This window comes from Cryptomeria japonica, chromosome 3, assembly GCF_030272615.1.
Source record: "Cryptomeria japonica chromosome 3, Sugi_1.0, whole genome shotgun sequence".
Taxonomy (NCBI): Eukaryota; Viridiplantae; Streptophyta; class Pinopsida; order Cupressales; family Cupressaceae; genus Cryptomeria; species Cryptomeria japonica.
In genome coordinates this window covers 911,235,590-911,257,165 of record NC_081407.1, presented here as the reverse complement: position 1 = coordinate 911,257,165, position 21,576 = coordinate 911,235,590, and the positions used below count along the sequence as shown (strand labels likewise).

Genomic DNA, 21,576 nt, shown 5'->3' with positions numbered 1-21,576 from the left:
ATCTTCAAAGGAGAAACCAGATTTTCATATTATCAAATACAATATTAGAACTTCTACATTCATGATATGTGTACATTTGATAATCGAATTGAATCATAAAATAGCCCAGATTAACCATGCAGAAAGGAAAAAAGCAATCAGCTATCCTCTAATGGTATGGACTGTGAAGATTCTATCAGATGCTTGGTAAGAACTGCTGTGTAAAATGAACAGACATAATTTAAAAGCTTTCTAATTTAAATGAAGAAGGAGACCATGCACTCACAAGGAAATTTGAAGGTAATTTCAATCCATTGTATTAATTCCTGCAAAATTTCTTCAGAGCTTTCGCAACAATTCAAGAACTTCCTCCTAAATGAGGGAAAACCAGTCCCCTTAAATAGGTTTCCAAAAATGGATGAACGGCCAAGATCTAATCTAAACTAGTGGCCCAGATTCATCCTTACAAAAAGAGGGACCCACACTCATAAATAGGGGGATAAATATCTACAACTACCCCAAAAGGAGCAATAACTACCAAAGGATAATTACAACTTTTGAAATAATCCAAAAAAGGGAGGTGCACCAAAAAACTTTACAATATGTTGACCAAAAGTCAACTGTCACCTTTTTGGGACAAAAGTGCACTTTTTAAGACTTGGAGGGAAAAAGGCATTTTTGAGAAACTACTTTCTCTATCCTGGTTTCACATTCCTTTTGCAGAAACTGGTCTTCGCCATGCAGGTATTCTCGCCATAAATCACGACCTGCTGCTCGTTCCTCACGGACATATTCCTGAAACTTGATGCATAATTGGAAGAGGGGATTAAAAGGCGGCATGGGAGGGTGGCGAATTTTGTATTGCATGCCTTCGAGATACTGGTCCACGTGCCTTAAACCGTCCTTCCAGCTGGAGCGATTACGCTCGAAGCACAATATGTCTGAATGGAACTGACCAGCAAAACTCAAGTCTTCAATGGAATAAGAAACCTTATCTGCTCCCAATCTTTCCTCCCAATCCGGCCGGATTACACTGTCGGACAGGTCATTTATCCACCCCGAAACCATTGATCGGAGGATGGTCTTGCCTAGTTCTTGCATGCTCCCCAGAATTGCCTCACATGCGTCATTTTCTTTGTCAATAATTTCCTAGGCGTCGTTCTTCATGGTGACGGTCCAGTACCATTCCTTGAGAACACTGATGCTATGGGGATTCAGGATGTCAGGCAGTGTGGGAATCTGTGTATGTGTCCAGAAAAGAGCTCTTAGGAGGGGAAGGGTAGAGGCCGCTACTTCATGCATGTGAAGGGATTCTCTCTTTACTTCCAACAGCCTGACTAGAGTGAGCTCTCGATGGAGAGCCATTTCCTTTACTTCTTTGAGGATCTGTTCTCCCCTTTTCTTGATGTCTTGCACCCATTCCTTAACGGCCTTTGCGGTATCCCGGATTCCTTCGAATTCAGTTGTGGTCCTCTGCGCCAATGCCATTGGGGGAATATGGGATTCAGAGGGGTTGTGTAGTGGCCGTAGGAGCTTATCGATGTATCCCTCGGCTTGTTCAGCACGGGCCCGATACATATCCTTTTCAGCCGTGACCTCCTCGAGCTGTCTGAGTATGTTCTGCACTGAGTCCTTAAATTCCTCCTTTTCTTGCTCTTTCGTAGCTCGTCCGATGGGGACAGTCGTAATGCTATAATCTGCTAGGGTTATTTGATCTGCTGGCTTGTTTACGGGCGGGGTAGCAATATGAAGAGTGCGGTTCCTTTGCCCATCCTTGGTTATCTTAGAGTATGTTCTCGGTTTCTTCTTCCCTTTTGCTTTTGTTTGATCCATTCATGAGAAGATGTCTTCAAGGTCGATGGGCGCCTTGGTGGCGGCCCTGCGCTGAGCTCTGGCGATCAGCCACTCTTGAGGCACTGTCTGGGTTGAGGATAGGGTTAAGTTAGCACCTTGTGCTCCCATGCTTCCAACTGGCTGATCACAAATTAACAGCTGTCCCGCCATCGGAGGGGTGGAAGAAGGAGGAAGCTCCTTGTTTGCATCTAAGTTCTCCCCTATCTCACTGAATAATTGTCTGACATTTTCCTGTGATGGTGGCTCCTTGGTTCCCTCGAGCTCATGGATCTCGTCTGTTCTTTGTTCCCCTTCCACGGTTGAGTCGTCCTTGGCTGCATGGAGGAGTAGTAATTCATGGCGGCTGTGCTGGGTAGGTTCATGCACTTCGATCCCCTGGGTGGATGGGATTTCTCCTTCCTCTATCTGGTCACCCGGCTTAGTCGGATTGGGGCCCTTTTGCTCGGTGTCCGGCATATCTGGAGCAGGAGGATCACTGGCTTGGAATGCCTCTATGTCGCTCTGAGAAGGCGGAGCAGGTATGCAATCCAAATCTATGGCATCATCGGACGAACTGGGGTCCCTTGAAGATGAAGTGGTCTCTGGCCGCCTTATGGGAATCTTCTCCCTCCTTGTTCTCTTGGACGCCCGAGTCCCTTTGCAAGCCTTAGCTTTCTTCCTTTTCTCTGGTTTTTCAGCTGATGTCCTTTCATCTTCGGAAGACTGAGAGTCGAAACTGCCCATCAGATGGTAAGTAAACTGGACCCCTTCATGGACTAGCCTCTCGATCTGGTGTTGTAACCACTGATCTGTGTATCTTGCCGGGGCTGCCATGACTGCTTCGAAATCCGTGATTGGGTCTTGAGACCAATCAACGCCTGGCAAGAGATGCCTTACTGCTTCGAATTCCCGGACTTGGAGACAGTTCCCCGAGTCTGCGAGCTGATCGGGGACCCGACGGTACTCAAAGAGTCGCATTTGCTGCACACTCAATCTAGAATATTCCCGTCGCCTGACTTCATAGTCATCGGAGCAATTTTTCCAGTAATCTTCAATTGACTCCTTTGCTCTGTAGCGCCTACCGTAAGCTCTCTTTGCCAAATTGTCATGATCAAAACATTTTCTCGGAAAATGTTCCTGTAGGCCATAGGAGGCTAGCTCTGCAAGGGATTCTTCTGCTAGGGTGGGAGTTCTCAATTGGACATGATGGTTGCCTATGATCATTGGAAATGCGAATCCAACTTGCTTGCTCTCTCGTAACAATATGCCGGCAGGGCGTGATTGTCTCGCCACCTCCATGAGGACTACTTTATCGATTGGATACCGCGGAAGTCGAAGGGGGGCACCTTCAAAGCCAGCAATTCGGAGGTAGGAGAATCTTGGGAACTGAATAAACCAAGCCCCATACCTCTGCACCAAAATGGTAGCTTGCTCTGAGAGCCTTATGTGTAACCCTCCTTGCATTAGCCTGACTAGGCGCATTGTGAAGGCGTCGTTGACGCGTTCGTATTGTCCAACCGCGTAAGCCGGGCTGCTCTTTTCCCTTTGAGCTATATCCTGGTAGTGCAGCTGTGGGTAGCAATCATAAACTTTTACCTGACCAGGTCCATTCCCAATTTCACCTTTGATTATTAAACCTGGCAATGGCTGGTTTTTGGCAAACATATAGACCAAATAGGAGGTCATGGTGAAATACTTCTTTGTCTCAAGCTCAATCAGCTGAGTGTGGATGTTATCACTTATGATCTGGGCCCAGTCAAACTTAGACTTTCCGGCAAAGACCTGTTCTGTAAAATAGAACATCCATTCTTCAAAGTAGTTGGACTTAGGGAGTCCCATGACTCGACTAAGTAAGGTAACCATATCGCCATGTTCATTATGAAAGTCACTTCTGGGGGTCTTTTTCACAATCCTGGTGCTTGAAGGCCTTTTCTCTTTGAACCATTCTTCGTTAATCAATGCCCTGCATCGGGCTGGGTTCATATCATATGCCCCTTGTGCTTCATCCATTGTTGTAGCTATGGGATTATTTGGAAAGGGGATATCAAATGCATCACCGATAGCCTCCGGAGAGAAGTCGGCAATAGTCATATCTTCCAGAAGCACTAATCTGGACTTTGGCTCGTAATGCCGAGCAGCTTCCACTACTAACTCATAGTTCTGGATTGCTGGAGGAAAACCTGCCGCTTGGGCGATGCCACTTTCTAGCATTTGCCTAGGCCTGCCATATGCATTGGGTGAGAAGACCCGATCCCTGAAATCCTGAATATCAATATGGCCAAGGTCGGTGTCACCAATGTTGTCCCAGATGCTCTGGACCTTTGACTCTCTTAACCCTCCTCTCTGATACTGATACTTCATTCTTTCAACTTTCCGTGGGACGTCTGATTTGGATGCTCGTGAGGTTTCTGCTGCAGCGGGTGTTCTTGATGATTCTGCCGTTGATTTAGGCATTTATCCTGCACAGCCAGACATGGATTACAAGGTGATACGAGAATGACGATGCGGGTTAGATAATAACAGAAGTGTTTCAACAGACCGAGATTCGTTTAAATATCATTCTGGGCTAACAATCTGATTAACTTCAACAGCATCATATTCCTGAAGATTTATGACTAAGCGTTCTCACTTTCGAATTTTTTGATTAATTTTAACAAAGGCAAAACATGAGAATTTTGAAAAGAGATGCAGTTTTCGGCCAAACTTCGGGAATGAATCCTAAATTTTGGATGCTCGAATGATGGAGATGCAGACTCTAAGCATTTCAAATTTTGCGTATTTGCCTATTTGATCCACACATTTTGAATGACCGTACGCGATAAGGCGTACTTACCTGATCGGAGCGAATGATGGGTGATTGCTCGACCTTGCGGCGGGGCGAGCGGATGATCCTGCAAAATTTGAATCCCAACGGTTATCCTTCCTGTTTAAATTTTCGCAGTTTGGAAGATGAAAGAGGATTTGTCAATTTCACATGGTTCTGTGCCTAGCAACCTGAATTTTAAATGGTTGATGGGAGGATGATGCAGTGTCTTACCTCCTTATTTTCAGATTTAAGAGTTCCTTTCGAATTTGGAATTGGAGGTTTTCGAATCTAACCTTCGCGGGTGTGCTCGTCCTGACCTCCGCGTTACACACTGTGTCTTCTGCGTTTAATGTTTTGCTTGCTTTTTGGACTTCGTTTTTACTTTCACCTTGGAATTTCGGATGCTTAGGGTCCGAAAACGCTGCTTGCCCGACCTTGTTGAAGCTCGAACGCAGGGGCTCGAAGTGCATTTTGTAATGTGTTTGCTTTTGAAACCTTACTTCGCCCTTTTCATTCGGAGTTTGGGGTCCGAAGCATGCATTTCGATGTGTTTTTAAAACCTACACTTCGCCCTTGGTCATTCGGACGCGGGGGTCCGAAACGTCGTTTTTGATATGTTTTAAAAAACTTTAACTTTGTCCCTTTTCATTCGGAGCTTAGGGTCCGAAGTGTGTTTGATATGCTTTTTTTAAAAACTTACCTTTCGCCCTTGGTCATTCGGACGCGGGGGTCCGAAACGTTGTTTTTGATGTTGCTTTTAAAACACAACCCTTCGCCCTTGGTCATTCGGACGCGGGGGTCCGAAACGTTGTTTTTGATGTTGCTTTTAAAAAACTTTAACTTCGCCCTTTTCGGAGCTTAGGGTCCGAAGTATGCATTTCGTATGTTTTTAAAACTTTAACTTCGCCCTTTTCGGAGCTTAGGGTCCGAAGTATGCATTTGATATGTTTTTAAAACTTTAACTTCGTCCTTTTCGGAGCTTAGGGTCCGAAGTATGCATTTCGTATGTTTTTAAAACTTTAACTTCGCCCTTTTCGGAGCTTAGGGTCCGAAGTATGCATTTCGTGCTACGTTTTAAATTTAACAGCTTGTGCTGTTCGGACACGGGGGGTCCGAAGTATGCTATTGCACTGTGTTTTAAACTTAACTTTCACTAAAGTTCGAACCTAAGGTCCGAAAACGTTGTTGGGCAGTGTTATGTTTTAAAATTTTAATTTTTTGGAAATTTCGGACCTAGGGTCCGGAATGCGATTGCCACCTTATGCTTTCAAATTTTGAATTTTCACCTTCGGACGCTTACATCCAAAAAGGGGGGGAGCGCATAACGTTTTAAACTTAACAGCTCAACTTGACTTTCGCCAAGTTCGGACCTGGAGTCCGAAAAAAAAATGCTTGCATTGCGTTAGGCTTTGGAATTTTGGAACAAACTTTCGGCATTTACCCCCGAAAGCCAGATCAGTCAAGAGGACTCATTGGTTCATTACTCCAACGTCGATCAGCTTACGAACTGATCACGAACTCGCTTGAGGAGACACGAGAAACTCTGTTTCGATTCTCGGGACGACGATCAAAAAACTCAAAACTGGAAAGGGGGGGACCCTGTCGGCGACAGGGGGCGTGTGCAACGCACAACAGGGCGCTGCACCCAAACCTCCATTTGATTTGGCAAGTACAATACAAGTTGGGGTTGTCCAGTCGAAGTCGCTGTCTATTGTTAGTCTTCTCGAATATTACTTGATGTTTGCTTGTCGTCTAGAAGACGACTTCTTTTGGGGAGGATGATGTTATTGGCATAAATTGCCTATAGTTATGTTTGATAATATTTGTCATCCGACAAGGTATTAATTAATTGTATTGAGTGGGTTGTCAGTCTTGGGTAGTTATGTGTCGGTTGGTTGACGGTTGTGTACCTCTTGGCAACCGTCGGGTCCTTTAAATATGTCATATACTGTCAAGGAAGTGGCATGGTATTGTCGGATCTATTGTAATCCTTGGCCGACCATCTTTGGTCTCTTCTCTGTAATAATTGAATGTGCAAATAAAGATATATTTTACTGTCGTGCCTAGTATGCATTGTCATGTACATTATTATTTCCTATATTTAATTTACCAGTTGTAGTGGTAAACACATAGGCCACAAATATTAAATAATTTTCACCCCCTTGGACATTTTCCTAGGAACCTGGAGACCCATAGATGCTTGCATTTATTTTTAATCCCCTAACCTTAACTAAAATTTTAAATAACAATATTTTTGGGTGATGCAAGATTGCCCTATATCCCTGGACACTACTGCATCATAACTGATGATGTCTTTTTTAGCACCTCAATGCAATTAGACTCTTTTGACTACATCTACGAATGCTCTTTGTAAATAAAATGCAAAAGAAAATAGGGTTTAGTTATCTAATCTGTAACTATCTATGCTATCAACGCAAGAATTATCGATGACTTAGTGAAACCAAATCAAACTTTGCTTCGCCATTAGGAACAACTACGCAAAGGTGATGTAATCTTCTAAGGAGACATGAATGATTTTCAAATAGCCCACACATATTTACACCAAAGGTAATGTGAATCAATGACAGTAAACAAATTGAAGTTAAGTTCTACCGGGGTTCAATCTAACCATGCACTGCAACTTGCAATCAACAAATCACAAATAATATGAACATGTAGGTTTCAACATAAATCATCAACAATGCATTCCATTCAACTAAGTAACTTGATACAAAAATAACTCTTTAATCTAACTTTGAGAAATAGGAAACCATGCTAACATCCAAAATAACACATAGGTTCACCAAGCTTCAATGAGTTTGTATTCACTTTGGCAATAGCTCGACAACAATGTCACATAAGTCTCTTGCTACAAATGAAATGTGCAAGCTTTATATAGGGTTTGTTACAACTAACTACCTAATCACCAAACAACCCTAATTAGAGTTTGTTACAACTAACTACCTAATCACCAAACCAGACCCAAACTGATAGAAAATTAGACCCAAACCGATAGAAAATCAGATCTTGATGGAGAATCAACCTCTAGAAACTCAGAAGTCAGGCCTATTGGATGCACTCGAATGTTAATTTTATGCTTTGCAACCTATCATATGCACCTATCTTTCTTGTGTAAGCACATATTCAATACGCGCTTAGTGTTTTTATGATATGCTACCATCTATATGCGCTCTACCTTTCAATGCAAGGTAGCCTTCCTTGTGCACTCATGTTTATACAACCACTTGCTTCAAATCCACTCAACTAAGTTAATGCAGGCACCCCACTCAAATCTTCCAATGCAAGGATGAAAGGTGAATAAAAAGATGAAATTCATCAAGATAGAGGCTAGCAATTAAGCACCTAAGGCAAGCAAGATAGGCATTAATACATCAAGGAGATGAGAAAGTCAACATATACACTGCACACTTTCAACATTGCAATACAAGGGACGACAACTTCAAGAGTTTCAAGAATGAGGATTCATTGAGAGACATGAAACAATTAAATTTCCTTCGGAAATCCAATAATCATTGCCAATACAACAATGAAGTCAATAACTACATCAAGGCAAGGTATTCAAGTTAGATCTACAAGGTGGAGATCAAGGTCAAGTACATTGTGAACAAAGATCAACCATCGGTGTTGCATAGCCTACATCAAGTATCATCATGCCTAAAGGCACCATGTAAAAGAGAATCAAGGCTTAAGCATCATTAAGTCAGACTAAACACCATGGAGTTACATGCTACATTAAGGGAGTATTTCACACCAAGGGTTGTCGGGATAGAATCAAGAAGTTCAAGACATCACAAGGGCAAAAAAATTCAAGGGACGATGGAAAGGTGAAATGTGATCAAGCAAGTAGATAGTTTCAGAAGAGTTGATCAAAGTTAGAAACTTGATCGCAAAGATGATGCAACTTGGGAATATGTCCCACTATCTTCATCATGTTGATCAAGCTTGGATAATGTTGAGTATGTCTCAATCTCAAACACCTTGTGAAGATCTATATGTTGTGCACGCTAAGGAGGCATCCAGTCATCATTCAACCCATCAAATTGTACCAGTCAGCATGTCTAAGTTTGGTGAACCTGACTCGTTCAAAGAGTGGATCAAGTGACACATGGCAGTTTATCAAATATTATTTTATGTACCTAACCTCAATTCTTATTGGTGCACACTCAGCGAAAGACATGTGTCCTAAACGTTCTAATGATCACATTGGTCAAGAGAGAGTTTGTTGTAACAAACCCTAATTAGGGTTTCATACTTGAATTCCCCTCCTAATTACAGCAAAATCACATCATAAACACTGAGTCTACCCACAGCATTTAAGTCGCTAAGTTCGCATTGTAAACCTTAAGGTCTTCTTGATTGATCTTAACCCTTAGCATTCAAGATTTCCTTGTTCAAGAGAGGGTAGGATAGTCTGTATTCTATTCTAGGTATGAAGTGGATGAAAACAAATCAACAAATACTATAATCTATCTCAATGCTCCATATAAGATTACTACAGATAACCACAACTTTAAAACATGTAAAGATATCAAATATCAAACAAAGAAACATTCAAAAATATAATAAGAGTCCACAAACACAAGATATTTGACGGTCACCAATGTTACCCAAATATTAATGAAAACTCAAGGCAAATGAATATAGTTGAGATAGGATTAGACCAAACATTACTTAAATAATCAATTCACAAACTAAAAATATTAGAGACAAACAAGCTACCATAATCTATCTCGTTACTCCATATCATGATAATCAAACTATAAGAGATTCGCACTATAAAAATTAAAATCTAATAATGTTGATGATAGTGTAAACCCCTTACCCACACTATGCACTTCGAAACCTAATAACTAAATATAGCTTAACCCAAAGGTTACCCATTTCACCACATATAAATTACCAAGTGTAACATATCTGCTACTCAATATTTCAACACCATTTCTGACTATGTAAGAAACAAAATGGGGCACTTGTTGAGGTATGGCATTGTAATTAGAAAAATAATGTTGTAAATTTGTATGAAAGTAATATGTGATTCAATCAGTGGACATATTAATATACTAGTAGTAGTCATTTTTTAACAATAGAGGCAATATTTGCACCAAGTCCATCTCAAATAAACAGATTAAAATGTGAGATATCAATCTGATCTGCACAGAAAACATATGACATCTGTTAAAATTTACCTCAGTTAAATATAGTGGATAATCGCCAGATTCCCACGAAAATGCTCTAAGATGAACAACATATTCTCGGCCTACAACAAAATGCCATGGTATTGAAGAGGATACAAACTCGTCTCCCTGTTGAAGACCTCTTTGTCCAGTAAAAGTCAATAAGTACAAATGCAATTCATTGGGTACAACTACATGCATTGATGAGGTTTGTTGGTGACCAGAAATTCTCAAGTCTTCTACAATAACACTTGTGGTCCCAGTCATTAGTGCATCTACTAAGCCCAATGTAGTATCAATTGAACTAACCAAGGAATTAGATACAAACCAACGATGGTGTGGAGAAGGCAAAGTCACAACTGCAAAAACAAAACAAAAATTATTATAACCTAACAATCTATACACATAACATGTGTCCTATTACACAAACAGCCTACCATACATTCTCCTTTTTTGTGAGAGGGAATGAAGAAACCACTTTTAACATATGAATGGCACATATTTATATCAAACAATAGAACAGAAAAGTAGGGAATAATTAATATGCATTACTTGGAAAACTGTTTGAAACCTAACATAAAATTCTGAAAAGGGTCAACTGTTGCAAAATGCTACATTATGACGAGATAATGTTATGAACGCATATAAAACTTTAATAGATGAACACATGCTGAAAATGAGAACATTTCTAAAAGAAATACATTAAAGCAGCATTACCACAGTGAGGGAAGATATAATAGGGACATCATATATATCTTTCACCAATCCAAGACCAAGAACAATTAATTCAAATACAAGTAGCAAGCAGGTAACCACAGAGATAATTACAATTTTATCATTTATCAAATGCACATATCTACACATACTAATCTAAACTAATGACTAAATAATTGCAATAACCATCCATAGTTCAGAAGCGAAACATAAAGGTTTAATCATCCAGATTTGTTGCAAAAGCAAATAAAAAATGATTGGAAATGGCAATACACCCAATGTTAATTACCAATGTTGCAACCAGATATCGAAATGTAATTATAAATATAGATAATGATAATCACATTCAGTACTTTCCACTACATGATAAGTTCCATCAATATAACATTTTTTAGGTTTTTATTTCTTAATGTAATGTACAGATGCAAACTACAAGTTGAAATGAAGGCTGATTTCCTCCATTATCAAGGAAGCTGGGCTTTTACAAAAACTTATAATGATATAAAAGTGATCAGAATACCTGTTAAACAACAACAACAGAAACAAGTATTCCCAACGCCCATTGCCACAATCAAAAAATATTATAACCAGCCACATCAAGCTAACATCACAAAAACGTACATCAAGAAGAGAGTGATGCCTATCTTAAATCTCAAGATCATTATTCATTTTCCTATCTTATGTCTCAAGATCATTACTCATTTCACAGGCTTTGATGGGGTAAATCTGCAACTGTTATTTGCAAGGAGTTCAGTTTCAACTCAGGTACTAAGAATGATACAATTAGTTGATGTTATCCATATTACATTCACATATAGACCAAAAGTTTATCATGCACTCCAATCAGAAGAATGTAGGACAACTTCTAATCGATAAATTAGCAACTTTGTGATAGCGAAAATGGCTCACTAAATAATGGTGGTCACATATTAGCTCTAATGTTTGTCTATATGCTAATAATGTATGGCAATTTCTTAATTTTTGGTTAGCTGAAATAGTCTGCTGGTTAATTTCCCATATTTATGGTCATGTCTATGACATTTTCAAAGAACTCTCTTTTACTATTCTTTTTTATGTCAGTTCTACTGCTGTCTCAAGAATTCTACCATATTGTACAATTTTATGGAGAGAAAGTTCAAAAGTTATATCGGTTATCAGGATTTCTTTAAGCTACTTGTGTATGTTTCTACATTCATCCTCTGATTCCTATACCAAAATTTGGCAACTTAGCTACTCTAGATTTGGGTTAGACAAACCAAAGACATTAAATATTTGAAGGCTAACAAAAGCAAAGATACATGGGGCAGAGCACAAACAAAAGAGAGAAGAAATGAGTTTAGTTTTTTTGTGGGATATACCAATCGAGAAGTGCATCAAACAAGAAGCATATTTCACCCCAAGTTACCCATAATATAATCTACTGAAGAACAAAAACATGCATTAAATGATGAGGAAGAGGTTAAGCCACCAATGGTTTATGGTCAGCACTGATGGTTAGCCTGAGCGGGCTCTTTTCCAGTTACTATCTTACTTCACAAGACTTGTGAGAAGATATGCGAATGACATTCAATGAAAACAAATATAACATATGTAACACGGTAAATTCAGGCAGCAATTCTCAGATATAACAAAGGAAGCACAATATATTTAAGTTGTAAGAATAAGAAACATCTTAAGAATAGCAAAGAAGATGCAGTTTATCACCAGGACCCTCATATAGAGAAACAATGGATTGAAAACTTAGGAAGTAGAGCATAATTTGACAAGATTTTCTTCTCTAAAACATAGATCAAGGAAAGAGAGGTTGAGGATGAGCCAGCAAATGTTAAAGTAACAATCAAATCGGTTATCAGTTGCAGGCTTTAATAGGTCTGGTCTGAGTTTAGATTATATTTATATTTTATTTCACTTAAGTATATTCTTTTTATTCGTCCCACATTCATAATGTAGGTTGCCTCCTGTACCCTTTATATGCCCAATTTCTATAATATGGGATCAAAGCTCAACTAAAACCACCCATATCTAAGAAAGTGTGAAGACCTAAGGATTACTGCCAACAAAGACAGATCAGAGGATCACTAGTATAGCACAGTAGAGAGCCAAAAGTTATTGAGGAACACGTCCAATGTCAGATCAGTACAAATTTGCAAACAGTAGTTAAAAAAAAATTGCATCACTTTTTTCCTTGAAAAAGTAAATAATTATTTTCCTTCAAAAAATCACATTATTTTTTCCCTTCGAAAATAGAGATGTTTCTAGAATTGAAGTAGCATTTTTTATGAAAAATGCAAATTTTTTAACAGAAAAATGCAAATTTTTTAACAGAAAATTTGCATAGTTTTATTGCTATAAATCATGACAATTTCTATTAAAATTATTACATTTTATTACTATTTCCCATCAAAAATTGTGGGTTTATTAAGCTAAAAATCAAAATTTTCTTGGGTTGCACAACAATCATTTTTGAAGTAAAACTCATATACGTAAAAATAAGTAAGGTTCAAACTCTCAGTTGAAAATTAGCAGTAGCAAGGTTGTGGATTTGCTACTCTTAGTTGCTACTAGAAAACATCACAGCTAATAGTTATACAATGTGACATGAGAACATCCCAGCTGTAGAAAGTCATACAATGACTGAATTTTTATTAATATTTGGGTATCATTCTGTTGTCAGAATTCCAACAAAGAGACATTTATCTTTTTCTTGCTCCAAGATTGCAAGTTGAGGGAGTGAAGAACAGTAAAAATGGCTTCATTACTCAACATCATGTTGGAAGGCAACCAGAGATGCTAAGCTAAAAATCATGATACATGGAAGCCACATATGTTAACCATTTTGAATATAGATGCAACAAGAATATCATCTCCGGTATAGATGCCTATCCAATGGCTATAGGTGAAGACCGAGATAAATTTGATGAATGTGACTAAACAGCTGTCATGTTTGTCAAATTGTCTCTGACAAATGAAATGCTTCCTGAGGTCCAAATAGGGAAGACTTCAGCTGAAATTTGGAAACAACATTTGCATGAGACTTCAAACAATAGAAGAGCCTTCTTCCTCGAAAATTAATTTATTTTCAATTAAGTAATGTAAATATTTCATTGTAGGAGCATTTATTAGAAAATGGAAGAGAAAATGGTGGTGTCACGCTAGAAATCTTACCGCATGCTTACAATCATTGTATTGAGAAATTGAACATCACCTATCTATGTTGACTTAAAGTTTGATGTGCTATGCAATAAGCTCTTACAATATGACATATGGAAGGAATAGTCCAATAGTAGCAATGAGACAAGTATGTAGAATAGGCATTTGCAACTAAAGACAAACGGTCACTTCAGAAAAGGCAAGGCAACGATACGGATGCAACAAAAATCTGAAGAACATTACATCATTATTGTGGTGAAATGGCTATTATAAAGTACTGCAGAAAAAAGATTACTAATTAGAAATCCAATAAGGAGTACCTCAACAGAAGACTTCTATTGCAAAGCAGACAAAGAAAGATTCAACCTTGTATGCATTCATAGCCAAAAGACTAGCAGATCGGTCCTAGGCAATTGCTTGCTAAATGAATTCAAGTGCATCAGTTTAACGAACCAGCAAGATCGATTCATGAAGTCCACTGTTTGCAATTCTTCTCAAGAATCAATAAACTTTGGTGGTTGGGAGTACACAACAGTAATCAAAGAGAATGTACTAATACTCTCCAAAGGAAAAATGTTTGATTTTTCTCAATGTCGAGTATGAAGCTTAATCTAATCACAATGAGTAAAACTATGCAACATTGCCCACATCTAGATGTAATCTTTAACAATCACAAAGACTACATAGTTCACAAAGAGACCATGACGACAATTGCTCTTGGAGTGGAAGATCATGGTTTATACAAACTAGTTAATATAGGACAAGTCAAGAAACATCAAGTCACATAGAAATTGCATCAAATATCACTACAATTTGGCACCAACAATTTTGCCACCATAGTGCACTCAGTTGGCCCAAGAGAACTTAATAGATGGTCTACCTGATATCCAACAACAGATATAGGGTGTTTGTAGAGTTTGTCATGCTAGGAAGATGCACAAAGCTCCATTTGATAAAGGACATGCTTGGAGAGCTAACAGAGTACTTTAACTGGTTCATATAGATGTTTGCAGACAATTGAACATGGCATCCATTATTGGTGCGAAATATTTTCTTCTATTTGTTAATGATTATAGTAGTAAAATGTGAGTGTACTTTTTAAAATTGAAATCCAACATGTTTAATGAATTTCAAAAGTTCAAAGGCTTAGTAGAAAAAGAGTCATATTGTTACATTAGCTCTCTCAGATGTGATAATGCAAGCTAATTACATTCAAATGAATTCACTACATCCTACACTCCACAGCAAAATGGTGTCATCCTTGTTGCCGCCTTCCTGCTGCAACTCATGCATGCTCTTCTGCGTGAGCTCTTGTTTACCAATCCCTTGATTAGGTGCAATCTCTCCTTCCTCGACTTCATTCTCAGGTCCATCCAAACCAATGATCCTTGCCTTCGCCTGATTCTCATTTTGTATTTGTGGATTATTTGCCTCTGATGCAAAGGGATCATCCCATGAAGGTGGAGTTGGAAGGTGATCAAGTTCAATCACATCATCCTCTAAACTGGGGTCCTTGGATGAGGAAGTAACCTCTGGCCTCCTGATTGGGATCTTGTCTCTTCTTGTCCTTTTCAACGTCCAAGTACCCCTATTGGCTCTTGCTTTCTTTCTCTTCTTTTCAGGTTTCTCAACCTCTTCTTTTGGCGCGCTTGATGTTCCTTCGTCTTCTGAAGACTGGGAATCGAGACTACCCATCAAATTGTATGTGAATTGGGTTCCTTCATGGGTTAGCCTCTCTCTTTGTTGGGATAGACAGTTATCTGTGTCCCTTCTTGGACCCTCCATCACAGCTTCAAAATCTGTGATAGGGTCCTGAGTCCAATCAATGGTTGGCGTTAGGTCCTTGACTGCTTCAAATTCCCGGACTTGCAAGCAATTTCCATAGTTTGTTACCTGATCCGGAACCTAGCAGTACTCATAAAGTCGCATTTGTTGAACACTCAACCTTGAATATTCTTGTCGACAGACCTCAAAGTCATCTGAACAATTGCTCCAGTAGTCCTCTATTGGTGCCTTGGCCCTGTAATGCTTGTCGTAGGCTTTCTTTCCCAATCCATCATGATCAAAGCATTTCCTAGGGGAAATGTTCTTGTAAGCAATAGGAGGCCAGTTCGTCGAATGACTCCTCAGCCTGTACCAAATTCTTGAAGTGCACACCAAGGTTACCTATGATCATAGGGAAGGTAAATCCTAACTACTTTTTGTCCTTGAGTATGTTGCCTGTTGGGTGTGCCTGCCTTGCTACCTCCATGAGGACTAATCTATCTGATGGGTAACGCAGAAGCCGATACGATGTTCCCTCAAAGTCGGCTATTCTGATGTAGGTGAATCTAAAGAACTAGATGAACTATGCACCGTATTTCCGGATCAGGGTGGTAACCTGCTTTGACAGCCTTATGTGCAACCCTCCTTGCATTAATCTGACTATGCGCATTGTAAAAGCGTCATTGACCCGCTCATATTGACCAATCGCATATGCAATGTTGTTCTTTTCTCTTTGGGCTACGTCATAGTAATGCAACTGAAGATAGCAGTCATATACTTTCACCTAATTTGGCCCGATCCCAATCTCACCTCTCTTGATTAATCCTGGCAGCGGCTGATGTCGAGCAAACATATAGACCAAGTAGGAGGTCATAGCGAAGTACTTCTTCTCTTCGAGCTCAACCAGCTATGTATGAATATTATCACCGATGATTTGAGCCCAATCAAAAGATTTCCCAGCGAAGACTTGCTCGATGAAGTAGAACATCCATTCCTCAAAGAGATTGGATTGCGGAAGTTCCATGACCCGGCTTAGCAAGGTAACCATATCGCCATACTCACTGTGGAAATCACTTTTGTGGGTCTTCTTACCAGTCCTAGTGCTTGGGGGTCTTCTTTCTTTGAACCACTCTTCATTTATCAGTGTTTTGCACGGAGTCGGATCCTTGTCACAAGCAATTCGGGCTTCATCAATGGTTACGGCAATGGGATTATCAGGAAACGGGATATCAAATGCTTCCCCAATGGCCTCAAGTGTGAAGTCAGCCATTACCATCCCCTTCAACACCATCAATCTGGTTTCCAGCTGATAATGCTTGGTGGCCTCAACTACTAGTTCATAAATCTGCACGGTCGGTGGGAAACTAGCAGCTTGAGCAATACCACTCTCCAACATCCGTCTGGGCTTGCCATAGGTGTTAGGAGAGTATACCCTGTTCCTGAAATCCTGAATATCGATATGTCCCAGGTCTGTATCTCCTATATTGTCCCACACACTTTGGACCTTGGACTCTTTGACTCCTCCTCCTTAGTACTGATACTTCATTTTTTCGAACTTGCGGGGAATGTCAACTTTCAAAGTTCGTGATGCTCCGGTTGCGTTAGGTACCTTTGAAGACTTGGTCGCTGATTTAGGCACTTATCCTACACAGTTGGACACGAATTATGAGGCAGGCCTTAATGTGAAAATATGGGTTAGCAGTGCCAGAAGACGGCGTTAGCGCAAAAGAATTGTTAAACGGCAAGATAGCTCAAAACTTGAAAGCATGCTTAAAACAAGATATTCAAATTTTGCGCTTGGGGAATGAATGCAATTTGAAGTTGAAAATCGGTCCGTTTGGTGGAGTGAATTTTCAAAATGTTACTCCTAATTGCTGATGGTGAAAAGTTGCAAACGTTATTGGATTGCGTGAATAACATTCTGTATTTTCAATTGTTTCGCGCTTAATGTTTCAAAGATGACCATGCTTGCAATTATCCGAAAAGATGATCCTATGTGCTTTGGACTCTTGGAAAGTTTGAATTTTGAAAGTTGTTGGTCGTTGATATAGAATTAGCGTCTTTAAACGATGTCGCTCCCTATGCTACTGATTTGGAACTTGAAAAAGGTTTCCATTTAAAAGTGTTTTATTAAAGGGAGATTCAAACATTTCAGGGGCGCTTCGTATGATGCTCCAATGTTTAGTTTAGGCTTGAAATCACTAAAGTTTGCCTAAGTTCGAAATTTCAGTCTAAAGGTTGATTTTGACAGTTGGTTGTTGTTTGATGCTTTCCTAAATTATAACCTTCAAAGTTTTCGCTTATTTACATTTACATTCTAACCCTAGGTAAAGAAATATGATCATTTTTAACCATTTGAAGGGCAAATTTAACTTACCTAGGAGTACAATGAAGAGGTTTATCGACTGCAAATGTCGATGGTGTATCAACCCGACGTTTAGAGAATCTTTGCAATTTCGGCTCAATACAACAAAATGAGAGGACGCCTTCTGCAAAATGTGAATCACTCTCTCTCCATGTAGACTGCCCAACTTACTTGTACTTTGAACCCCAAACGCCTATGCTCTTAGCAATAAAATTTGCCTTACCGAACTCGCGCACATCTTGTTCCTTGCGCGATTTTGGTCTTCAACGAAATGAGGTTTAATGGCGATTTTCTATTTTATTCTCCCTCTTCGCTTTCTCACGTTATTTAGAATTTTGAAGAATTTTCGGCTTAAGGATACTTTACGCGAACTTGGACTCCTTTATCAGTTTATAAGAGCTAAATGGCACGATTTAAACACTCACCCCTTGCCTTTTGTTTTACTTTTTTGGTCAAAATGGAGACTTTACGCGAATTTTAACTTTGTTCCATTTTCGGGCAATTGGAGGACTTTGCGAACTGAAGTTTGAACACGATTTCACTTCTTATTTTCAGCCTTTTGAAGCTTTTTACAAGCTTTTCGGGATTTGCCCCCCTTTTGTGTGATTTGTAACTTATTAACTTTTCAGCCTCTAAGTTTAACCTTTTCACGATTTTCTAGTGATTTGGTCATTTTGCAAGGCTTCAAAATGTTATACCTTTCATTTTCAGCTTAAAAGCCATTTTGAGAGTTTTAACGCTTTATGCAAACTTCGCACTTTTTCCCTTATTTGCACGATTTTTAACTTATTAACTTTTCTCACACTTCGGCCTATTTGGCGTGTTGAGCCGATTTTTTTTTTTTTTGAACTTTCTATCATTTCGACCCTTTAGGTCGAGTTTTGACAAATGGAAGTTTTAAGTTTGAATTTGGGCCTATAAGGCCGAGTTTGAGGGATTTAGCTCATACTTTGGGCTACTTGGCCGATTTTGGCTTATGAGTGGGTTCAACGACCCATTTTCAACTCGCATTTTTACCTATTAGGCCGATTTTCGATTTTAAGTTGTATTTGGACTAGAATTTCCATCTTCTAGGGCAACTTTTGACGCCTTGGCTCACGTTTTTGCTCATGAAGCCGATTTTTGAGCTTCTAAAGTTATTTTCAGCCTGAAAGGCTATCTTGGGAGTCTTCCAAGTTTCCTTGCTCACTTGTCTCAACCGGCTTCGAGCTCGAATTGACAATATTTGTGATTCTACCTCAGGCTCTTAATTCATATTTCCCTTTGCGAACGAAATCGCGATCAACTTTCAAGGTGAATTCTCTAGGACTTAAGACTCAAGCTAGCTCAGTCCCCTATCAGATCATCTCCTTAACGCCTCAAATTCCTCACTGTGTCAACTCCTTTCTACGAATTTACCCAAAACCTCCTACTCGGAACCTGAGCAAGGACAAGACGAGAAAACAAAGGGGGGACCCTATCGAGGACGGCGAGTTTGTGCAAGGCACAACACCTCGGTCCCTCAGTGAGAAGCGATCAGAGATATGTTCCATAGACCAACACTGCCCCAGTTGATCTAGGACGAGGCTAATGGAATCATTAAGTGTTAAGTGTTGTCTTGTCCCGAAATTCCCAGTTTCCAAGCCTTTCTCTTAATTGAACCCGGAATACCGGAATCCCAGAATTCACAGTTGCCAAGCCTTTCTCTTCCTTGAACCCGGAATCCCAGAATTCCCGAAATTCCCAATTCTCAAGCCTTTCTCTTCTTTGAACCCGGAATCCTAGAATTCCAAGGTTCCCACCCTTCTGCTCCCCTTGAACCCGAAATCTCAAAAATCCCAACGTTCCCAACCTTCTCCTTGCTTTGAACCAAGAATCTCGAAAGTCCAGGTTCCCAAGCCTTTTGAAAACTAGAACCCCAAAATCCAAAAATTCCAAGTTCCCAAGCCTTTGAAACCCAGAACCTCGAAATCTCGATATTCACAGGGGTTCTCGACTCCTCTCCCCTTGTAGCAAGACCTAACTTACGACTTCCGATTTCCGACGTGTTGATGCAGGAAATTGTACTACTACTCTTTCAGTCAACACATAATAGAATATCGATATAATCCCATTCTCTCTTGCATAAGGAGGTTTCTAGTGATACTAAGGGCAATCAAGAGAAGACAGCCTCAAGGTTTAAACTGTCAGTTCTTGACTGTGAGCCAACTCAATGGTAATGTGTTTTGCTGGTAACACCAAGGGGACTTACGCCTGTGGCTAGGATAGACTTCAATGGTTCTACAAGTCATTTCTAAAACTTCACAAGTCTTCTACTCATCAAATCTTCTTTAGGCATGATATTGTTTTGTAGATATCAACTTCAGATTAATGAAATAAATAGAAAAAGAGCAAGGTGAAGAAATAAGCTACTTTAACTAAAACACCATATTTGGGCAAATAGACAAATTTCAAATTACCATGCTTTGTTTTGCCAGATAAACACAACTAGACAGAACAGGTGCAATCTTCAAGAGAAGATAAGATAAAGATAAGATAAGATAAATTTATTAATGTCCAACAAAAGACCACCAACGAGTCAAAGGGACTGGAGGTTATAAACGAGAAAAGCAGCCACCAGCAAGGGCACCAAATGGTGCCTGCAAAAAAATACAATAAAAGCTAACCAATCACAACACCGAGAGCAAAGACCAGCCGAGCAACTCTAGGGGGTTGCAGCATAGGAGAAAAACCTCAACACTGAGGGATAAGGGTGATGCCTCTTAGTGGTCCAAGTCTGACTCGAGGAAGGGGAATGATGCATGGTCATTCTACGGGGCTTCACCAATCTGGAGTGACTGGGAGAGGTAGCCAACTATGTTTTGGTACCGCGAGTGGGGTGAAGCCCGGAGAAAGAGGTGATAAGTTGGCAGGAAGGAGGGCATGGGGGGCACTGCATCAAATGACCTCGGAGTCTAAGAGTCTCCTGTAAGTAGAGAGCGAGGCATCTCTAATCAGTGAACCTGAAGGAGGAGAGAGTCTGAGCCTCTCTAAAAAGGCAGTAGAACCTCCCTCTGATCTCATAGTAAATAGGGCATCGGAAGATAAAGTGTTCCTCCGATTCCATTTCACTCATGTCGCAAAGTTGGCAAACTCTCTCAATCCTGTCCAACTAGTGATCAAAATCGACCGGGAGCCAGTGTGACCCCACCCTGAAAGAACCAAGGGGGATACGGAGGTAGTAAGACCAATGGCGTGAAATGTAAGAGGGATGAACAATGAGTCCATCCTGCATCTCGAGAAAATGCTCCGCATAGAATGTCATCTTGGGGCGAAGGCCCCCGTGGGGGTTGACCCAAGTGGTATGAATGTACTGTCTATAAATGTAGTCACTGATGCATCTGTTCAACTTCTATCTGGAAGGGAGAAGATGAAGAGGGGCACCAAGAGAATACTGGAAGGGGGGGAGACGATCAATCTTGTTCCCGATAGAGCCAAGGAGGGTCGAAGACCCAACAAACCAACAGGGAGTCCTCCCAGAAGAGGACAAAGAGGCAATGACCTCTGAGGAGCAATAGGCAAGGTAGGGATACCTGTGGCGTTTAGTGCTGGAGTCCACGAAGCCACAGAGACGGTGAAGAAACCAGATAAGATCAAAGATGGCCTCAAGTTTGAAGGGGCGGGCACCTGTTGACGTGTCTGAAATCGCATTACTACGGTTCCATCCGGCCAACGCAGAATAGAATACTAAGAATCCTATCCTCTTGAAATAAGGAAATCCCTAGTGTTGTTTTTAATTGATCAATGGCGAT

At 40.1% G+C, this 21,576-nt stretch overlaps 1 protein-coding gene across 1 annotated transcript in view; it reads right to left on the bottom strand.

The window, feature by feature from the left end:
- LOC131071561 (nuclear pore complex protein GP210) overlaps positions 1-21,576 on the bottom strand; it is a 261,149-nt gene that overhangs the window by 163,890 nt on the left and 75,683 nt on the right. The window contains exon 5 of the mRNA XM_058007476.2: positions 9,826-10,172. Coding sequence (XP_057863459.2) covers positions 9,826-10,172 — 347 coding nt within the window. The remainder of the gene's footprint in view (positions 1-9,825; positions 10,173-21,576) is intronic.